Source organism: Ahaetulla prasina, chromosome 5, assembly GCF_028640845.1.
Source record: "Ahaetulla prasina isolate Xishuangbanna chromosome 5, ASM2864084v1, whole genome shotgun sequence".
NCBI lineage: Eukaryota > Metazoa > Chordata > Lepidosauria > Squamata > Colubridae > Ahaetulla > Ahaetulla prasina.
The window spans coordinates 23287088-23308991 of record NC_080543.1 but is presented as its reverse complement, the minus strand read 5'-3'; the positions used below and the strand labels follow the sequence as shown (position 1 = coordinate 23308991).

Genomic DNA, 21904 nt, shown 5'->3' with positions numbered 1-21904 from the left:
AAAGGATGATATACTAGATATACAAATGAAACCAGTTGAGTCTTAATAATTAAAAGTTGTTACAAATAACAAACCAGAAACTTTTGGATTTACAAAAGACCTGTTAAAGTTATGAAGGATTTTGTAAGAAGAAACAAAGAAAAAATGAAATCAAATTCTAGGACATTATTTTAAGGGATTAAAGACCAAGATTGTTAAAAGTAAAGGGAAGGATTATAAAGTTGGTTTATTTGATCCAGGTTAAAATAGATATGTTGCTATCTCTGGTAATCCTTAATAGAATTTTGCTGACCATCCACCCATGCTCTTTTTATTGTTGTTGTTGGCTATAATGTAAAAGTGATTTGCAACTATTTTCTTTCAGTATATTAATTTCCCAGATGGGATCTACCCAAGTAATAATATGGGCACCATATTACTAAATACCCTGAAAATTATCTTGTATTTTATAAGAAGTTTACTATTAGCTTAGGAATAAGCTGGTGCTTGAATTCTCCCAAAGAACTGTTGTATTACATCTGAAAAGGCACATTTTAAGAAAGTCTGATGAGGGTATAGTCCCCTTTTTTGGATTCAAAATCTACATTTTATATTCCACCTATTTCTAGTAAAGTCAGTTATTCTATATTGTTGGTTGTTTTTCAATAACTGATAAAAGAAAAACTAGGTAACAATATTGTAACCTAAACTGATTTACAAATCCATCACACCTGCTTAAATTATGGTTCAGTGTGAACCTAGAAAACTAGGTTAAGTTTACTTAACCATAGTTTAACATATCATGTGAACAAAATTGTTACTAAAGCATTAATCAAGTAGGTCCCAATCCTACAAAACATGGAAAGAGCTGAGAAGTCATGTTCAGATCTTGGTTAATATAGTTACTGATGTGGGGTAGAATTATAAATGCAAGAAATCCTTAGAACAAATTCTTAGAAGAAAAAACAATTGTTTTTAGAATATTTTATATTACATTTTATTTGCATGAAAATAAATTATACAACTTAAAAAATAAAATCCAAAAATTAAGCAGTACATCAAAATAGTTCAGCCAGACTGCCATACAAGAAGAAACTGCTACCAGTCAAAATTGTACAGCATTATCTCATATGTATTGGCATACATTCAAACTGTAAATTACCATATGTAGATAGATATTACAACCTTGGAAACTCAAGTTTGCGCTGCACTCCAGGCTACATATAGTCTATTAACAAAAATGCTCTTGAGTACTGTTTTATTTCACACATAGAACTTTGAATTTACAAACACAGCATTCCAACTAGTTCCATGAAAATAATTTTGCACTCAAGATACCAAAATTTGTCCATGAACTTATCAAAATTCTCCCCTCTGTATTTTTATGTGTACCTTCCACAACTGATACCTTAATGCAAATAAAATCCAAAGTTTATGATTACTCAGTTCATGTTACCCTTAAAAAAAGGGGGGAAAGGGGAAAGAACCACCACTAAAACTTAAAATTTAACTACACTATGCTCCAAAAAAAACGATAAATGAATAGATAGTACACGAAGACATCAATGGGATTAAGAAAAAAATGGAAGACTTCAAAGTAGAGTATGAACCTCCTTAGTTGTGACAAAACATTTTGTAAGTATAGTTAAAATCAATGCAACTCACATTATTTTTCATAGAATATTTTTCACATTTAGAATATAACCTAATACAAACCACAGTGGCAATGCTTGTGGCAACATTTCCCCCCCTAGAAGCAGCACCTCTTTATTCTAGGTCTTTGGTGGGAACAAAAAAAATAATCCAAAGCTAAAAAAATCAGCTTGAAAAGTGCCATATTGCAAGGACTGATTACTGGCATTTTATTTACTTTTAGATGTGAAAGTATCCATCACACTTCTGCGTATATTTTTAAGCCATATATAGCTCCCTTCACAACAAAGTTAGCCTTAAGGGCATCTTGTTGAAAGTGTCCGAGCAGAAATGCTAAATGTGATGCTGCAGCTATAAGAAAATTGCTGGTGTGAGTTTTGAATCATGTTTCACATGGCAAGTATTCCAATGTGCATAAGTACTGAAACTAGGTTTATAGCGTATTGTTTGTTCTATTTTCTGGCTTTAAACCCACTTAAAGTATGAATGAAATGGGTATAAAAGGTAAGACATGAGTACTCAATGTTTTTTTAATGTAAATAAGGACAATCTTCCATTAGCAACATCCAGGCACACGAGTGCTCCTAAAATGATTCCATATATTGCTGGGGTGTCTAGCAATTTTCCCTTCAAAAAATAATCTCTTACACTGCATCAGTTATCTCTGTTTCCAAGAGGCAGAAGGAAGTGCAGAGAGAGGTAATTCTGAAGAGCTATTCATTAAACCTAAAGGAAGTTAGGAGTCAGACACAAAATGTAACTTTTAAAAGACTTGCCCTGCTAAGAAATGAAATCATTCTGAAAGTCAGATTGCTAGCTTTTGGACATCATTAAATATGAGGTTTAGGGCTGGTTGGATATTCAATGCCGCATGCCTACTCCTTTCACAGCCGAAGTAACAGGAAGCAAAGTCAAAAGGACTCCACCAAAGAATTTTAAAAATATGTACATACTTTCTAAAAAAAAAAAAAAAACTTTTGTCTTTTTCTACCCATTTCTAACTTTATTTCCAAATCAAATGCAGAGTTTTAGAAATCTTGTAGCATGTACAAAAGACTTCTTGGTAAATCAATTTTAGTTTTCTTTCCTTTAGCATATATTGAATGTTGGATAATATATACAACTTTTTTCTGACTTTTATTCACATTTTCAAATTGAAATTTTAACAATCCCATGTTAAGTTTGCAGCGAACACTTTAAAAAATATTAATCTCTGTTCTACAAGTAATAAACAATGCACATAAGTACAGAAGATGAAACTTCAGGTCAGCACCCTGTCTTCATTTACTTACTTTTTTTTTTTCCATAACCATGAATGTCTGCAATTCTCCACTGAATCATGGTAGGGTTCTCTCAACCCAGCCCTGGAACATTCATTACAGTTGGTAGTTATAATCTGCATGTGTGCATCAGTGCAAGGTTTTGAGGCAGAATTCAAAGATCAGTTCCCAATTTGGGGGAGGGGATGAATTTTCCTTCCCCTGTGGACATGTCATGCACTCTTAAGAATTTACTCTGGAAGATTGTATACAAGGGAGTACAGACAGAAATCAGAAAAAGAAAACCTTACAGCTTGAACCGATTTCCATTTCCACTGGATTATACTCCTGGCACTATCCGTTACGTAAAATACAGCCTGCTAAATTCATTTAGCCCACAATTATGGTCTGTCTTGATCTTACTTTTCTACCAATTATCAGCCATAGTCTAATGTAACAACTGAAAGATAAGAAAACTCATATGCATTGCTAAAAATTTCAAACTTAGTTTTGCAAAGAGGTGCTAGCAATATGGCAGAGTAGGAAATTATTTAGAGAAACTAAAAGCTTGGAAGTCCTTTACTAGCATGTATTTTAATCTAAAATTTTGTTTTTAAAATTTCTCTTTTTGCTCTCTCTAGACTAAACTATATTTCAAAGCCTTAGTATGTATTTCTTCACTTAAATCCGAGGCAGATTTTTTTAAAGGAAAAGAGAAAAGGGCCTTCAACTAGTGGTGGGTTTGATACATCCCACTAAATTTATGGGGCTATGGTACAACTGTTGTTGGTAGAGTAAGTCAACAGTCTATGCAATTGATCAATCTGTTATCCGGTCAAACTGGACAAAAAGACATGCCTTCTTCCACGTTTTCTCTTTTTCTTCAGAGTATAATTACATGTAAAAACATAAGTTTAGTTATTTTCAAATAAATAAAGGTATATATAAAGATTGTCAAAATGTTACTATTTTGAGGGAACTGTGTACTGATTATGTTTAATGCATTACTTTTCTGCAAGCATACTAAAATAGTGAATGCCAGTATTAAATGTATAAACAAATACATTTAATATTTTTTTTCACTACACTACAAACACATCTTTCCATGAATAAAGTGAATATTTAAAAAAAAAAAAGGGGGGGGGAGAGATTGAAGCAAACTATGTGACATATGTAATATATCCTGTTAGAATTACTAGTATTCCAGTATTCGAATCCAATTTTCATACTGAAACACTTGTTTAAGTTAACAGATAAATATGTATCTATAGATGTGATGCATTTGTGTGTTGTTCAAATATTACACATGGGGAAGAGATCAAAAGGAAGACAGTACATTTAGAGAGTTGTTCCAAATCACAAAGTGTGAAGTGCTACATCTAATCTATTTGCTTCTCTCTTTTTTATGTGAAAATGGAAACTAGCAAGTTTTTCAGTGCATGAATATCTGAAATTTTTTTCTTTGTGTAAGTTCTGTAATATAAAAATCCCAGATTCTGTTCTCTTCCAGGTGCAAATCAAATCCTAACATTCTCACAATGGGCTCTCTGTGAATGTTGTTTCCCCACAAAACCAGCATGCTGATAAAAATGTGCACAAGATGAGGGGAACACCATCATGCTAACTGGGAAAAAAAAAGAGAGATAGAGATTGACAAAATAAAAGTCCTCTGGTAAGGTAAGGCAGGAATTTGAGTAAGTAATGCAGGTCAAGTTCTTTTACAGCACAGTCTTCTTGTATTTTTTTTTCTGCCCAAACCACTCCCAATGCACATTTCTTGGCATTTTCCAGTAAATCCTTAGGCTATGCCATGTATATAAATGTATTGATATCAGATTCATCTCTTCGGATATATTTGTGTTCTATAAGCCATTCAATTTGCTCTTTTATCATTTTCTTCTGCGGCAAGAACATATTTTTTAATATCTCTACTAATTCAGTCTGAAGTTGAGCATTAGTAATTTTCTTCCGCATTTTCATTATTTGGATGATAGCCTCCTAAAAAAGGGGGAGAAAAAGGGAAAACTGCACTTTGGATATATTTGTCCAAGACAAGCAAAGTGGATCTAGCAAACAAGTTGAAAGAGATACCATATACACAATTGCACAAGAATCCGTTTAGATCTCTGTGTTAGTCTTCTCTCAACTAGAAGAGTTTGTTTTAGTAACTGGGAAGGTCGGACCAGCTTTGATAAAGGAATCCCTTTATATACATACTCACAGGCCTGGTTGCTTCTGATTGTTTTTAGCAATACGATCAGTCATGCAGGAAAAAGCTAAATGGATATGGCATAACCTGAAAATGCAATCTTATGTCACACAAGACAATTGCTCTTATAACACTGGATTCTTATGAGCAAATATAGAAGACAATTTTGATTTGGTCTTACTAGCTATCCTAATGTAGAAAGTAAGAAATTGACCTTGTTAAAGATACATGTAGATTCTCTGGACTAGGCAACACGGCCTGCATATTTCCGTTAAGGTCATTTTCCTTGTCCTCTACATTTACATCCTTCTCCAATCTGGCACTCGCTAAGCCATGCAGTCTGTGAATTCTGGCAGCTGCAATCTCAACACACCTAGAAGGTGCAAATCTGAGGGAAGGTTTAGTTAATCTTTGTAAGCGTGGGACAGAATTATTTATGATCCAATATATGGACAAAATGGCATAGAACAGGGGTGTCAAACTCAAGGCCCATGGCCCAAATCTGGCCCACGGGGCCACCCTGGAACAGTGTAGGGTCGGCCCACAGTGCCTCTGCCAGCAAAAATGGGGTCCTGAGCTCCATTTTTTGGCTGCGACAGCCTCCTGCAACCCTCTGCCAGTGAAAAAGATCTTGGGAGGGTCGCGTGCAGCCTTCCCAGGCTCCGTTTTCACTGGCAGAGGGTTGCAGGAGGCCGTTGCAGCCAAAAAACAGAGCTCGGGACCCCATTTTTGATGACAGAGCGCTCGGGTCACCACAGGCACTGACAGCTGGCCACACCCACCCCGGCCCCCCAAGATCAAACACAACCCTGATGCGTCCCTCAATGAAATCGAGTTTGACACCCTGGGATAGAAGGATCACAGAAAGAAGCAGAGCACTCAGAGTTGTGATTTGGACAGCTGAAGGCAAACCTTTGCTAAGTTATAGTTTGCAACCTACAAAGTGTCTAGAATATCCATATGGCACTGCACAGCCAGTTACAGGCTGATGACAGGCTGATGGCTTGATGGCCAACGTATTCCTCCCCTAGACATACATACAAACACACCCCTCAAAACCAGGAAACTTGTATTTTAGGTCTTTTCTAATTTACAAATTTATACTTCTTTATAATCCCCCCATGCCAGATTCTACTAATGGGCACTTGTTTGTAATGCCTTTATGATGTTATCCGTGTAGTATGTGCCTAGTAATGTTGAATCACAGCTGCTAGAACTTGGTAAATTTCGGCATGCAATTCACCTTGAAAATGGCTCCCTGGCATCTTCATTGTTGGACCTATCAACTAAGAACTTTTAAGTGGAAGTACTAAAAGATCAACCTGGGTTTCTTGCAACTCTTTCTTTTCTGCACTGTTTATAGTGAAACCTATTCAAACACTCTTCCTTGAAGTTGCCGGTTTTCAGTTTGTGTCTTGTAATTTAGCAGAAAAACTATTTTTCACTTGCCTGCTTTGTGAAGCCCTTCTGATGACAAAGTGAGACAGTTGAATGTATGAATCTCCACAGCCTATAGTGTGAATTCTATTTTTCATCTACTTACATAATGTGAAGGAAGGGGAGGGGGGTTTGTCAAGCATCAAAATACTACTGTTTGAACAGCATACCGTAATTGCATATTATACCTCTTAGGTTCCACAATTACAGAAAGCAACAACCTACAATCAGTTAACATACCTGGGTTCGTAATATTCTTAACTGGACTATCCCTTCATTCTCTTCTTCTCGCATTCTCTCTGTTGTTAACTGCAGTCTACCAATAAGGTTTATTTTACCTCTTTTTTGAACTTTAGCATTTTTTCTAAAAAAAACAATCAGAAAATGCAAAAAAAAGAATAAACATATATAGATTAGCTTTAATTGGTGGATGTTCTTGAAGATTTGAGAGACATAGTTACTGGGACTAGAGATTGGAAACTGAATACAGACATTGAGAATTGTATCCATATACAATTTCCAATGATTTTTAGGAAAGCAATTATGTTTTTTCCATTTACCTCAATATTTAATGGCTTTTTCATGATTTGTTAATATTTTGCTCACAAAGATTTAACTGTTTTATATTTATATGTATTACTATGGCTGAAAGCACTCTGATAGCCAACAGGAAATTAATATTTACTAACAAAATAATGTGCTCTAACACTATAATCAATATTACAAATGCTTAATATTAAAGTGCTTTACTCATATTATTCTGTGTTCTTCATAACAATATAATTTAATTGCAAATATTGTGTATTGCCTAAAAACCTTCTGTTACAACACAACCTCTATACAATATATGAAAGAGAACTAACGTTGAAAAACAGTTCATCGCAAAAATAAACTTCAAGCTGAGAACTGCTGGATTTAGCACTTAGTACTTTAATTATATTATTCCAGGCCATCTGGCCTACCTTTATTGAGAACTCTAACTAGGCACAAGGCCTTCTCCACAAGACACTATAAGCAACAATTTAGAGCAACCTTCAAACCAAATGATTTTGGTTGCACAAACCAAAATTGTCCTTAATGTCAGCAAAAAATGTGGCATGTGCATGGGGACAACTAAGCCTGTTTACCTGGCCTATTTCTTTTCTGCACAGAATCTATATTACAATTTACATTTGGCAGTTAAGAGAGCCAAGCCAGGTTAGTAATTGGATAGGAGACTGTCAGAAAATACCAGAGCTGGCTGGAAGAAATACTGAAAAGTAAAAACATATCAAAAAGAACTGTTCTGCATTGTTACCAAGAATTCTGCATGGTTATGCCCATGTAATTTCAGAATTCAAACTGAACTCAGGAGTTCTGCTATTCTACCTTAGAAACATTTAAAAAAAACCACTGCTGCTATATAGTATATATAGTTTATAGTTAATATAAACTATACTGTTATAGTTTATAGTTAATATAAACTATACTGTCTGTAGTATGTCAACTTCTTGGGTATTCATATGTTAACAATAATTCATACAGAGACTGTTTGAAGTTATGATAGCACTGATCCAAGGGATTTACAACTTTTCCTCAAAGTTCTGGCCATTGCAGCAGCCCTGCAGTCACTGTAACACAATTCAATTCAATTCAATTCAGTTGCAAACTTGCTTAACATCCGTTTTGCAATTTCCACCAATTGCAATCACTAAGAATTTTTATCTACAGTACTACTTAAAAAATTCTAGCGGGCTAAGAATAGCTTTCTCAGAAGTGGAAAATTATGATCCAGGGAAGGCAATCCACAGAATAATACTTAGTGCATTACTGAAATACGTAAGCGATGAAAACAAGGGAGATGGCGTTACCTACACTATACAGCCATACGTTTTACAGTTCTGCTATACACATGTTCGGTCATTTTACTAAAGAAATGGGTTTGCCAAGATCCTTCATTAGCAAGAGGTATTTAAATGAAAACAGTTGTAAGTTATTTCAATAAAACTTGTAAAGAATTTAAATCTGTTTGTTTGATTTAAAAGAATTCAAAGAACATTTAAATTCCAGTCTTCAGTCAATAATAGTTTTAACAAACTGAAATATCAGGAAAAAGGAAAGATTTGTATTTCTAAAACTGAATATAGATATATCAAAAACATTTAACTCTTACAATTTCAAACTAAAAAAATGTAGTTTAATTCTAATATGCTATTATCTCAAAATTCAACTTTAAGAGCAGTTTAACAATTCAATATTAAAAGTTATCTTTGGATATCTATAAAACATTTGTGAGTAAGCCAGTTATTACTTCTTACATTAAGCTGAACTCCTGGTTCACTGAGAAGAGAGTTCCCTCTGTAAAGTCTTTGGGTGAATTAACTAGAGGTTCATACAGCAAAACTTGACGTTTCAACTTCGGAAATGCTACAAGAGACTGTAAATTAGGAGAGAGAAAAAAGGCCATGAAAATTAGATCTTAGATCAACTATAGAGATCAAATTTTGTCATGCCTTAATTGATAAAGTTATTTTAATTTCATAAGCAAAGGCTAGCAATTTTAGTTACCTTAATTAGATGTTAAAGAAGTCTTATATGTTATATTTGATCATTCTGAAATGTAACCTGATAAACAACCTGATATCAGCAAGCCATTTTAGACTTATAAAAATATCAACATAAAAATGCATATATTAGCAAAAGACATAACAAACATATAACATCTTATAATACATTTCACAAGCCTGTAACTGATATAAAAACAAGATAAAATAAGGATTAAAAGAAATTGAAATTGAAAAGATTGGTCTATCAATGTGAATATGAATAAGTACAGAATCTTATAATTTGATCTATAATTTAATTAATGGAATGAATTCACATATAAATGAAAAACACTTTATGGAAATCATTTTGTAAGATGCATTTATCCACACATTAAGAAAAATATTCTGAAAAAAGTATCTGAACTGAATGCAGAATCACTGCAACAGAGGCAAATAAAATTGCTTTTTAAAGAATAAGAGTGCAAAGAAATGATAAATAAGGCAGAACATATATTTTATTTATTCAAAAAATCCCATTTCTATTCCAGGCAAATCCAGGGGAAAAAAATATAGTGAAAAATATATGGAAAAGTACTGTCCAAGAATCTAAAGAGTATGCTGATATAATAGATACTTTAAAAGCATTTTGGAAGGACGTTCCAAATATTTATCAGATTGTTAAATATGCTTTAAGAAGATTGTTATGAAAGTTACTCATGCAGTCTTTTAAAGATATGATACTACATTAGATTTGGCATTCTTTTGTACTTTAGACAGACTCTAATGCAATAAAACAGCACACACCGTATTCAGGTTTTTCTTTTTAAGAGTTTGCCAGTTGCTTCTGCATAAGCAACCAGAAAGCAGCAATACAGAAATGCTAGTTTGGGCTGAGAACCAGTCTGGTGTAGTGGATAAAGCACTGGGCAAGAGACCATGAGTTCTACATTTACTTTAGCTATAAAGCCAATTGGGTGATCTTCAACAAAGTCATTCTCTCTTAGTCCTAGGAAGAAGACCAATGGCTAGATGACACTACTTTTACATGGACGCATGACCAACTGAATAATTCCATGCCCTGAGTGTTTAAAAACTTCAGCTTGGAGAGAAGCTTTGAGCAGAAAGTTCTGTTCTGGGCCTTGGGCTAACATTTTTGTAGACAATGCAAAGCTGGAGAGCAGGGCTAATACTTTAGAAGACAGAGAAAAGATTAAAAAACATCTAGCCAAGCTTGTGCTAAATACAGCTTAAATACAGAGGATGGAATTTAACAGGCAGAAATATAAAGTTCTTCAGTTAGGTAGAAAAATGAACATGTATGTATAAGATGAGGGAAACTGATTTCATGGCATGTAAAAAGAACCTAAGTATTCTTATAGACTAAACATGACTGCGTAACAGAAACAGTCCTGATCAAAGGAAGTTAATATTACTTTTCTGGTCAGGTCCCATTTAATGTAATACAATAGTTCTAAGCATGATAGTCATGCACTAACATGAACCAAGGAAAATAGTAGCTTTTTTAGAAATTAGAAATTGAGTTAAGAATGCAGTAATTTATATAACGAATAATGAGCTTTCCATCTTTCCTTCCTAGGAGTCATATTTCAAAGGTAAATTTTATTTTAAAAGTAAAAAAGATTAAGACTTGTTCTTTGTTTCCCACATTAATATGCATGTTCCCATAATGCTATTATAATATGATTGAAGAGCTGAAGACTTACCCATAAAGTTCTCCTAAGCTCAGCATCTGGAAGTTCTGTCGCCAGTTTAAGATTTTCAAAGCTAATTTTTTCTCGGGGTCTTTGATTCCATGCAAAAAGCACAGCCAATTGAAATGTAGTAACCTCTAAGTCATACTGGCCAACTTCATTCTTGAAAGTTATCTGTTAATGACCAAAAATTAGCAAGTGAGCTTAAATACACCCATATTTTCAGGGTGCCAAAACCAAACAGAAATACAAAATGCAAGCAAGCGACATACTTACAATTCCATTGGACATTAAATGATGCCAGTGAAGCTTCCTGCCACTGTGGTTCTTTTTGTAGAACTCTTCAACCTCAGGGATAAGGTCTTCTAATTCCGTTGGCAGTGATACAAAAACTTTTTCAGAACTTCTGGACCAAGCCCCAGCATTTAAAATTTTAATATTCACAGAATCAGCTGTACACAAAACAAAAACAGAAAGCTCAGCCAAAGTAACACTAAAACTATCAACCAATGTATGAACAGAGTTAAAGAAACTAAACGCACAATTTTGTGTTATAGTTATCCAATATGGATTTGTTAATGTTAAAAAGCAGGATAAACAAATATAAATAATCTTGGCTTTCTATAACACTGAGAATTTTAAAAAGTAACAAGTATAAAAAGTACCTGGGAGGGCCAATTTATTATTTTTGTGCATTTCCTTGAAGGCCTGGTTAAGATCTTCAGATACCTTAATATCCTGAAACATCCTTGCCAATTTATTTACATAATCTGCTGGCATACCTACTTCCTGCACAGAGAGAGGATTGAAGCAATAACTATATGATTTAAATACAGTAAATACTTACTACTGATCTTTTTAGTTAACTATTAGAGCCATGGAAAATCATTTCAAAAACTCTTTACAAAACAAGTGAAGTGCCCCTTCAAACCCGCCTTTTGAAATGCAACAAAGCCCAAGTGGTTTTGTACAGCTCTGAGTAGGTATTATAACTAGCAATATCTACATACTAACATAACATAAGAACAATTTATTTCCCACATAAAATGTACCATGTACTAAGTTCTGGAAAAGAACTTACTCAGTTCTCACTATGTTCACTCATGGGGGGAGGGGGGGAAGCAATAGAGGCTGGATTCAAACCACAGACCACTGAGCTATTTTGTCTATATAAACCTTTGTAAAATCATTGTTAGGACCTTAACATACAAAACAAAGCAGGGATGAAATGCTACCAGTTCGGGCCAGTTCACCCGAACGGTAGTAAAAAAAAAATGCTTAAAAAGTAAAAAAAAAGTTCCAACAATCAGCTCTGCCACACAATTTATATTTGCTAGAAAGCAGGATATCCTGCCTTCTAGCGAATCTAAATCGCATGGCACAGCTGTTCCCCCCTCGCTAATTACCTTTGTAGGCTCAGAAAAGGCTTCTTAGCACCTATGGCACGCATGCGCGCAAAGCTCGCATGAAGCGAACCAGTAGCGGACTTCAGAGCATTTTATCCCTGATACAAAGTTCTAAATTCAATTTTTATTTTTAAAAAATTGAATAAACTGCTTAACCTAAAGACCAGGCCACAGATAATTTAAGATTCAATAATTCACAGTAAATGTGATTTTAAATTAAAAGTTATGCTTTTTAAAGAAGAGTAGACAACAGAATTGGTAAACTTACCCGTAGCCATTCAACCATGTTCTCTTCTATTTCGCTGTCTGCTGATATATCCAATATAAGACGCCTTGTTAAATGAGCTTTGTGGTATCTCATAAAAACATCTTTGTTCTGTACATACTTGAGTACCAATAGCTGTTTTTAAAAAGCATTATACATATTTTTATGGTTGCTATTAGTATTTACTCCTATTGCAGAATATATTTTATCAGAAATAATATATTCTTACATGTATCAACATATTCAATCACCATGAAACAAAATATATCATCACTTTATTTATACTGATACATCCATATTACTGCCTTTTGATCATATTTTAAATAGCTAAAATATGTTTGTGATCAAAAGGAAGTATACAATATCTACTGCTTAAAATGTTTGAATATGAACAGTCCCAAAATGAAACACGATTGCTAACGGCCAGTAAGGATTGTGATCACCAATCAGTTATAGGAAATGTTCTGCGGTGCAAATTAGTTTACGTTAATCTACTGAAACTCCACTAGTTTGATAGTATCAAATTCCTACTATGATTAGATAGTCACCTTTAGTTAAAAATCTATATATGATCTGATTCCAAAAAGATTTAAATATAACAAACTTTATTGTATCACATTTTAAAAAGAGCGTAGCTTTAAATAAAATATGTTGAGATAGTTTCTCTAACAATTTTGAAAGATGGCCATTCGCTAAAGCATCTTTCTAACCCAGAGCATGCAATATCCTAAGATGGAATTTAATTATAGATATATAGCAGGCTTCCTCTCTCTTTTCCTCTCTCTCTAGGGAGATAACAGAATGTCAACAATATCAAGAACAAGGAAATATTACTTCTTTTAGAAATTTACTTTTGAAGTAAACTTTAGTAACAACTAATGCAGGGATCTCCAACCTTGGCAACTTTAAGACTTGTGGACTTCAACTCCCAGAATTCCTCAGCCAGCGTTGCTTGTGAGTTGAAGTCCACAAGTCTTAAAGTTGCCAAGGTTGGAGACTCCTGAACTAGTAGATTGAAAGTTTCATTTAAATCCATCAAAATCTACCAAAATTATACCACAATCTTAAACTTAGTTTTTAGGGGAATATCGCACACTCAGTAGAACCTTTGAGTGCTCAAGTATAGAACTGCATTATTAATAATGTATAACCATTAGCTGTATTATGGATGACACCTTGCCCTGAGCAGCAACTATTTTAAGGACTAAATCAACATGTCACTGCATTCAAATCATAACTGACCTCTCACCTACTATTAATTCAGATTTAGAGAAACAAGAGTAATATCCAGGCAGAAAGACATGAGGAGAAATTACCCAACCTTCACATTAATGACCTAAGATGGCGCCGACGAAGGCTGCCTCGGTGAAATGCTCTCTAATTGTTTCTTTATTTCTAATTGTTCTCTGTGACTCACTACGGATTTCCTACTCACGAGACCATCTGCTAAAAATTAAGGAACATTTCTTTAAGGAGCAGCTTTCTTTAATCTCACCCCCGCCTGTCTTTACAAACACGGAGGAGATTCTAACACAGGAGGAGGCAATTCCCACGGAGCCATGGATTACTAAAAAAACCAAACGACGGAAACGAAGGAAAAGAGGTAAACGATCTGGGATCTTAAACAGATTACGAAGTCGCATTAAAACTCCTCTGCCTTCAATTTTCCTAACAAATATACGCTCACTTGCAAATAAGATGGATGAAATACTCCTCTTAAACAAATACTATTCTGATTTTTGCAATTCAGCAGTCCTATGCTTCTCTGAAACCTGGTTAAATGAATCAATTGAAAATAGCAGCCTGAACATTCCAGGATTTCAAATTGAACGATCAGACAGGATTCCAGAAACATCTGGTAAAAAGAAAGGAGGAGGCTTATGCCTATATATTAATTCAACCTGGTGTCAAGATTTTAACATAATTTACAAATTCTGTGACAACAATTTAGAGACTCTAATTATCAACTGCAAACCTTACTATTCGCCTCGTGAATTTTCCTCATTTCTTCTAATTGCTGTTTATGTCCCACCACAAGCCTGTGTAAACAAGGCATTACGAACTCTAGCTGACCAAATCATGGAGGCTGAAGCCAAACACCCTGATTCACTGGCCATTGTTTTGGGAGATCTAAACAAGGCAAACTTAAGGAAAGAACTACCAAAATACTTTCAGCATGTCAATTGTCCCACCAGAGGCAAGAATACTCTAGACCACTGCTACACAACACTAAAAGATGCCTATCGGTCTTTACCACGTGCAGCTGTAGGACACTCTGATCATTGCATGATTCACCTTGTACCTGCTTACAGGCAAAGACTTAAAGCCATAAAACCAATAATTAAATCAGTGAAAACCTGGACGGAGGAATCAGAATTAAAGCTACAGGCATGTTTTGACTGCACTGATTGGAATATTTTTAAAGATACCTCTGCAGACCTGGATGAACTCACAGATACTGTAACATCATATGTCAGCTTCTGTGAAGACCTATGTGTACCTACAAGGAACTTGCGAATACACAGTAACAACAAACCTTGGTTTACACCTAAACTTAAGCAGCTACGACATTCCAAAGAGGAAACCTACAGAAAAGGTGATAAAATGCTGTACAATCAGGCCAGAAATGCACTAACAAGGGAGATCAGAGCAGCAAAAAGAAGCTACTCTGAAAAGCTAAAGAATCAGTTTTCAGCAAATGAACCAGCAAACATGTGGAAAACTCTTAAAAATATCACCGGCTATGGCAAACCTCCTTCCCAGGCTGAAGGTAATCAACAACTGGCAGATGACCTGAATGAGTTTTACTGCAGGTTTGAAAGGAAACTACAGCCACCTATCTCCACAACCCCCATCTCAGACACACCAACAACAGCCAAGCCTCCTACAACTGACCCCATTTCATTGGGTTCACAACCCCTAGTGATCACAGAAAAGGAAGTGCAGGACCTATTTCACAGACAAAAGCCAGGAAAAGCTCCAGGCCCAGACAAGATAACTCCTTCTTGCTTAAAAGTCTGTGCTGACCAATTGGCCCCCATCTTTTCAATAAATCACTAGAGATGTGTTATGTTCCTTCTTGCTTCAAACGCTCTACCATCATCCCAGTGCCGAAGAAGCCCACCATCAAGGAACTGAATGACTACAGACCAGTTGCTTTAACATCTGTAGTCATGAAAACCTTTGAAAGGCTAGTGCTTTCCTACCTGAAAACCATCACGGATCCGCTGTTAGACCCCTTGCAATTTGCATACCGAGCAAATAGATCAACAGATGATGCTGTTAATATGGCTCTGCACTACATCCTACAACATCTTGAGTCTCCAAAGACCTATGCAAGGGTCCTTTTTGTAGACTTTAGTTCAGCATTCAATACCATCATTCCAGACATTCTCCTAACTAAGCTAAACCAGCTACAGGTACCGGAACAGGCTTGTAAGTGGATCACAAGCTTCCTAACAAACAGGAAGCAGCAGGTGAAGCTAAGCAAGATAACATCAAATACCTGTACAATTAGCACAGGGGCCCCCCAAGGGTTCTATCATATCGCAAGATCTCAAATGGACAGCTAACATCAAAAACATCATTAAAAAAGGACAACAAAGAATGTTCTTTCTGCGCCAACTCAGTAAGCTCAAACTGCCCAAGGAGCTGCTGATCCAATTCTACAGAGGAATTATTGAGTCTGTCATTTGCACCTCTATAACTGTCTGGTTCGGCTCTGCAACCCAACAAGAAAAACACAGACTTCAGAGGTTAATTAGAACTGCAGAAAAAATAATTGCTACCAACTTGCCTTCCATTGAGGACCTGTATACTGCACGAATCAAGAAGAGGGCCGTGAAAATATTTGCAGATCCCTCGCATCCTGGACATAAACTGTTTCAACTCCTACCCTCAAAACGACGCTATAGAGCACTGCACACCAGAACAACTAGACACAAGAACAGTTTTTTCCCGAAGGCCATCACTCTGCTAAACAAATAATTCCCTCAACACTGTCAGACTATTTACTGAATCTGCACTACTATTAATCGTTTCATAGTTCCCATCACCAATCTCTTTCCACTTATGACTGTATGACTATAATTTGTTGCTGGCAATCCTTATGATTTATATTGATATATTGATCATCAATTGTGTTGTAAATGTTGTACCTTGATGAACGTATCTTTTCTTTTATGTACACTGAGAGCATATGCACCAAAACAAATTCCTTGTGTGTCCAATCACACTTGGCCAATAAAAATTCTATTCTATTCTATTCTATTTATTTCTCTCAAATAAAAACTAGAAACAAAAAAAAAGAACATACCACTTCTTTAAGTTTTGCTTCAATTTCTTCAGAGGTTAATTTTTTGCTTAGTGGTGTTTTTCTTAACAACATATCACAATAATTTGCAAGTAACTCTGGGCACTTGGACTCTGGTTGTGTCTTCAATCCAACACTAAGAAAAAAAGGAAAAATAGTAGCCAAAAGTTATTCAGAATCACTAATATTGGTTTCATGCCATTATACAAATTCATTCTTTTATGAAGAAAAAAAATGCCTTACATAAAAACAACCAGTATTTTTACACATTTGCATTGTGTAAATTTTTTTTTATTTCAAAGTGACTATATTAATTTTTACATATAATTTAAAAATATAAAATAATATATATATGGGAAGCTACAGAAAAGCAGTTTAATATGCATGAGAAATGAAAACTTAAATATTGTAAGATCCTGGAGGAATTGTCAAGACATTTTCTCTACTACTGCCGATTTAATGTGCTTCAAAATCTAGTTCTAAGTGAGTAAGCAAAAATGTCTAGAAACATTTCTTTTTTAATATAATCTTATGGTTATTGCCAACATTATCAGTAATGGGATTTGGAAATGCATTAAACCAGAACAATAATGGATTTTGCCTTTTTAGGAGTAGATATATCTCAGACATATTGGACTATCTGAGATTTAGTACTATGTACATGCTTCTGTGCACTTTTTTTCAAAGTTTGGAAATTGCCCAGGTTAAAAATAAATATATTTAAGCATTACAGAAAACAAGGAAAATACTAAATATCCATTCAAAATATAAACAAACATTAAATTCTGTTATTGTCAAGTTCAGTAATCATTAAGATTACTTACCCCTTCTGTTTCAATGGTAATTCAAGTTTAAATATTGTAGCATCATTAACAACTGCTTTATATGCCTAAAATAAAAATCAGGCATTCAATCTACTTTTTTCATACCAAAGTTATGTCCTTAAAAACAAAAATATGTTAATTTTAAAACAATTTTTAAGAATAAATGTTTATCACATTGGGAAAATAGCCAAAGCACAGAAAAGGTCCCCAAGAGTCACTACTTTCAGGGGAAGTTTGAAGGTTACAGTTGCTTCAAACTTCTGTTCATGAGAAAAGGGGGAAAGAATATAGAAGAAATGAAGGGGACATGGATGTAAATCTGCAGATGTTACTACACCAAATTAGCCCATAGGTTCAGATGCTTATCTGTATCTTGTCGCCCTGCTGGAATCTGTTTATATTTCTAGATCTTCAAGGTGAACTAAAGTATACAGTGATACTATTATTTCTGTGATCCTTGGCAAAAATGTCTCAGTGGGACTCCCTGACAGTGTCTTATCCACATACCAGCAAGATCTGTTTCTATGTAACTTCCTAGCTGGGAGACAGTTGACCACGTCTTACCCCTGGAAGGCACCTTTACTTTATTAAGTTTGTAATCAATGAATATTTCAAAATGATTTTTGTAAATACTGTTGCCAGATTAGGAGGCATTACATTTCATTATTATTTTCAGAAAGTTTCTCTAGCCTATCAATATCAATGTTATTTCTGGGTTGTAAGGTATTATGTCATGCTAGAGGCATTTGCTCTTTTTTTGTGAAATTTGAAGTGTTACAATTTTCAATTCTACCCTGTGATTATTTGAAAACTCTCTAATTAATAATGATTTTCATGAAGATACTGATGAATCTTATTATTAAAGCAAAATTACAAGTACAGCAATGCAAATATATAAATAAAATCTTGCAGTTATCTTAATACTTAAATCTCTACATAAAGCCCAATTTCTGGTAATTTACTAGTATGATTTCATAAACATCTTGACTAATACTTATTTAAAATATTTTATGTCACTTTCTGTTTTAAAAAATCAAATACATGTAAACACGTATTATCAAAAAATGAAACAAGAACCAACTGGTAACTTACTTTATCTCTGGCAGTAAGAAATCTTGGGTCATCTTGAAAAGCTTCTTTAACTAATTTGCTAAATCTATTAAACAGCGTAAGCAATTGTTCTACATATTTTTCAGAATCCTAAAATTGAAAAGCAAAACAAAGAATGGTGAGGAAAAAAAAAGCAAGCAATCATAATCAAATGAAATCTCCCTCCCTCCTTTTTTCAACTGCATTTCTGGTATAGCAGTCATGAGTCCATGAATATTAAAATAAGGTACAACTGCTCTTCTTGTGGTCTAGTTTATATCTCATAAAATCACACTTTGTGCAAATTAGCCTCCAGAAAAGTTACCAGCTGCCAACTCAATAGGGACATTCTTCTACTTATTTTCAATTTTCTTGTTTTCTTTAGCCACGATTCCACATGGCATCAGCATGAACCAGGATCACTCTATCAGATTACCCAATTCAAATTGCCACCCATCCAGATTTCGAACAAAATACCCAAACATACCTAAAAGTCATAGGATGTTATAAGATACCGCGATAGTGTTAAGAGTTTTTGTTGACTCTTTTGACAGCCTGAATATTAAGCAAAATTTGTGGGGTAAGGAAAAGGTTTTTTACTTTCAACTTCATTAAATTAGCTGCACTAGCTGTGAAGATTTCTGGCTAAACTGCTCTGTCAGAATAAAGCAAATATGATAGCAAATTAAACATAAAAATGCTGTCTCAATACATAGAATAAATGGTCTTAGATTACTTCATTGGCTTTTTAACCTGTCTCGTTATATAAATAGAAAAAAATAACAAGAAGTTGCCACAAAAATATGTTTCTTGGAGAAAAGACATGATTCATTACATTCCATCTTTAACTATCTATTTTAGCTATCTGATGTTCTATTTAAGCAGCTAATTCAGATACCCTGTTTCCCCTATAATAAGACATCCCCTGATAATAAGACCAATCAGGCTTTTGAGCGCATGCGCTAAAATAAGTCCCCCCCCCGGAAAATAAGCCCTCCCTCAAAATATTTAAACGCATGCGCAGCCGGTCCCCGCCATTTCCTCTGGTTAGGGTTAGGGAGATAGAGCTGGAAATCAGGTAAGATGGCAATCTTGCTCCATGCGCCCCACAATAATAAGACATCCCCAAAAGTAAGGCCAAGCACTTATTTCGGGGTTCAAAAAATATAAAACAGGGTCTTATTTTTGGGAAAATATGGTATAATAATTGTTTTATAAGAACAAACATTAAAAAATCATGAGGTTGCTCCTCCTTTATGGATGGCAACACTCTGATGTGGGTTGAATCACTAGATGAAGCTGCCAACTGGCTGGCTTCACAGTAGGAATATCTAAGCCAGGGCTGTCAAATTCCCGGCCCATGGGCCGGATGCATCATGTGCTGGCCACGGCCATGGCCACGCCCACACCCAGTTTAGCGAAGGGGGGGAAAGTCCTGATACGTCACGTAATGCCACTGTGAGGACATGAGTTTGACACCCCTGATCTAAGCAAAGGAAGGGAGAGCACTGTAAGGCATTATATCCAATCTTCACTTCAGAGACTAGGTTCCAATTATTAGCTTGGCTACTTCTGCAAGCAAGGATACTTTCAAGTGATAGTTAGTTTTTTTTAAAAAATCACCAATAGAACAAAATGTTTCAAAGCCAGGATTCTTGCTTGTTGCTCTCAGAACTAGCCAGAGAAATAAAATAGGCTGCTTTCCAATATGAGATGAAAGCCAGAGTGTCTCGTTCAGATAACCTAGCTTCCAAACCATGGATGAAATCCTTTGATATTGCATTCTAATCTTTAAAGAAGTTGTAGCACTTTCCTATTTAATTTAGTGGACTTTAACATTCATTTTTATATTAATTTCAGCAATATAAGATTTTATTTTGCCAAACATTCTCGGTATTTCTAGCAAACATTCTAAGAGGCGATAAGGGATAAAAATAGAAAATGCTCACTTACAGTAGTAATAGTTTCCGCAGCTGCTACCATATCTGCTAATCCAGCATTAACAATATGCTCTTCTAAATCTTTTAACATAGGCTCTATTCCATTAGGAACTTTATCCATCAAAGAAAACATTAGATGTAATTCTGAAGACAAAAAATATTGAAGAATCACAGGTCAAATCCTTAGTAATAATTCATCTTTCTTTTCTTTATACTTCTTTATACACTATTCTTGCCAAATTAAGCAAGTCAAAGTGATTTGTAGACGTGTTCACTGTTAACAAAAATACTATATAAAACGTCCCTAGCAATGAATTTGACTTAAAGAATACTTTTTCTTTTAAAAATATTGATTTCATGTTGCCCTAACTTTCTAAATGAACTTGACAAACTACTGAAAGAAATTCTAGGAAGTCTGATTTGAAATTAAATAGCGAGCTTGTTTCAAGCTTCTGGTTCCTGCAATTCCTGACTACCAAAAACTTAGAACTTGGTTTGCAAATCATTCTCTTTGTCCTTGAACCGATTACCTCTTTCTTTTCCAGCATAACACTTTCATCACTGCAATACATATAAAACAATACAAACCTTAGAAACTATATATCATATTAAGAAATTCCAGTTTCCCAAGGACTATTTTTACTCTGTTTTTTGTAATATAGGAACAAAAGAATCTTCTGGCACTTTAACGACAGCTATATTTGTTACTCTATAAGAATTTATAAATTACAGTTCATCTCATCTGAATATTACGCCTGAAGAAGTAATATAAATACACTCATATAAACATAAATAGTTACAGGAAGGTGAAAAATTATAAAAGGAATCAAAATGGTAAAGAGATAGTGATCATTAACAGTGGTTAGAAGTGATAAAGACATTCTTGTATCACATGCTAAGAAAATTTGGTATTCAGCTAATTTGAGAAATGGACTGCTTAGCAGTCATAACTCAGTTTTTCAGGAAAAAAGAAAACCAAAGTTTCTTATTAAATACCATCTCTGTAGTAATCAATTCAACATAACTGAATGTATATCCATTTTTTAGGACTATATTCCGGGCACCTAGTAAAGCAGACTTTGATCCTCAAAACCTTATGCTGTTATTTGCTGAAGATGCTCTACATAATTTTTGTAAAGAGAATTTACAGAGAAAGGGGACTAAGGAAAAGAAGGAAAATTATTTTGCAGATTTGAAAACTGAATTCAGAAGATTAACTTCTAGTTTCTTTTCTGGTTAACAGAGAATTGTCATGTTTGGTAGTATCAATTTCACCTAGATTTATATTGAAAAG

At 34.6% G+C, this 21904-nt stretch overlaps 1 protein-coding gene across 3 annotated transcripts in view; it reads right to left on the bottom strand.

The window, feature by feature from the left end:
* Nucleotides 1-4462: 4462 nt before the first annotated feature.
* CUL5 (cullin 5) overlaps nucleotides 4463-21904 on the bottom strand; it is a 32256-nt gene continuing 14814 nt past the window's right edge. For all 3 annotated transcript variants that reach the window (XM_058184778.1, XM_058184777.1, XM_058184776.1), the window contains 11 exons: nucleotides 20624-20754; nucleotides 18674-18781; nucleotides 17582-17646; nucleotides 16761-16893; nucleotides 12449-12580; nucleotides 11440-11563; nucleotides 11051-11226; nucleotides 10787-10948; nucleotides 8835-8953; nucleotides 6778-6901; nucleotides 4463-4889 (listed from right to left, as the gene is read on the bottom strand). In XM_058184778.1, the coding sequence (XP_058040761.1) occupies nucleotides 4695-4889; nucleotides 6778-6901; nucleotides 8835-8953; nucleotides 10787-10948; nucleotides 11051-11226; nucleotides 11440-11563; nucleotides 12449-12580; nucleotides 16761-16893; nucleotides 17582-17646; nucleotides 18674-18781; nucleotides 20624-20754 (1469 nt within the window). In that variant the 3' untranslated portion in view covers nucleotides 4463-4694. The remainder of the gene's footprint in view (nucleotides 4890-6777; nucleotides 6902-8834; nucleotides 8954-10786; nucleotides 10949-11050; nucleotides 11227-11439; nucleotides 11564-12448; nucleotides 12581-16760; nucleotides 16894-17581; nucleotides 17647-18673; nucleotides 18782-20623; nucleotides 20755-21904) is intronic.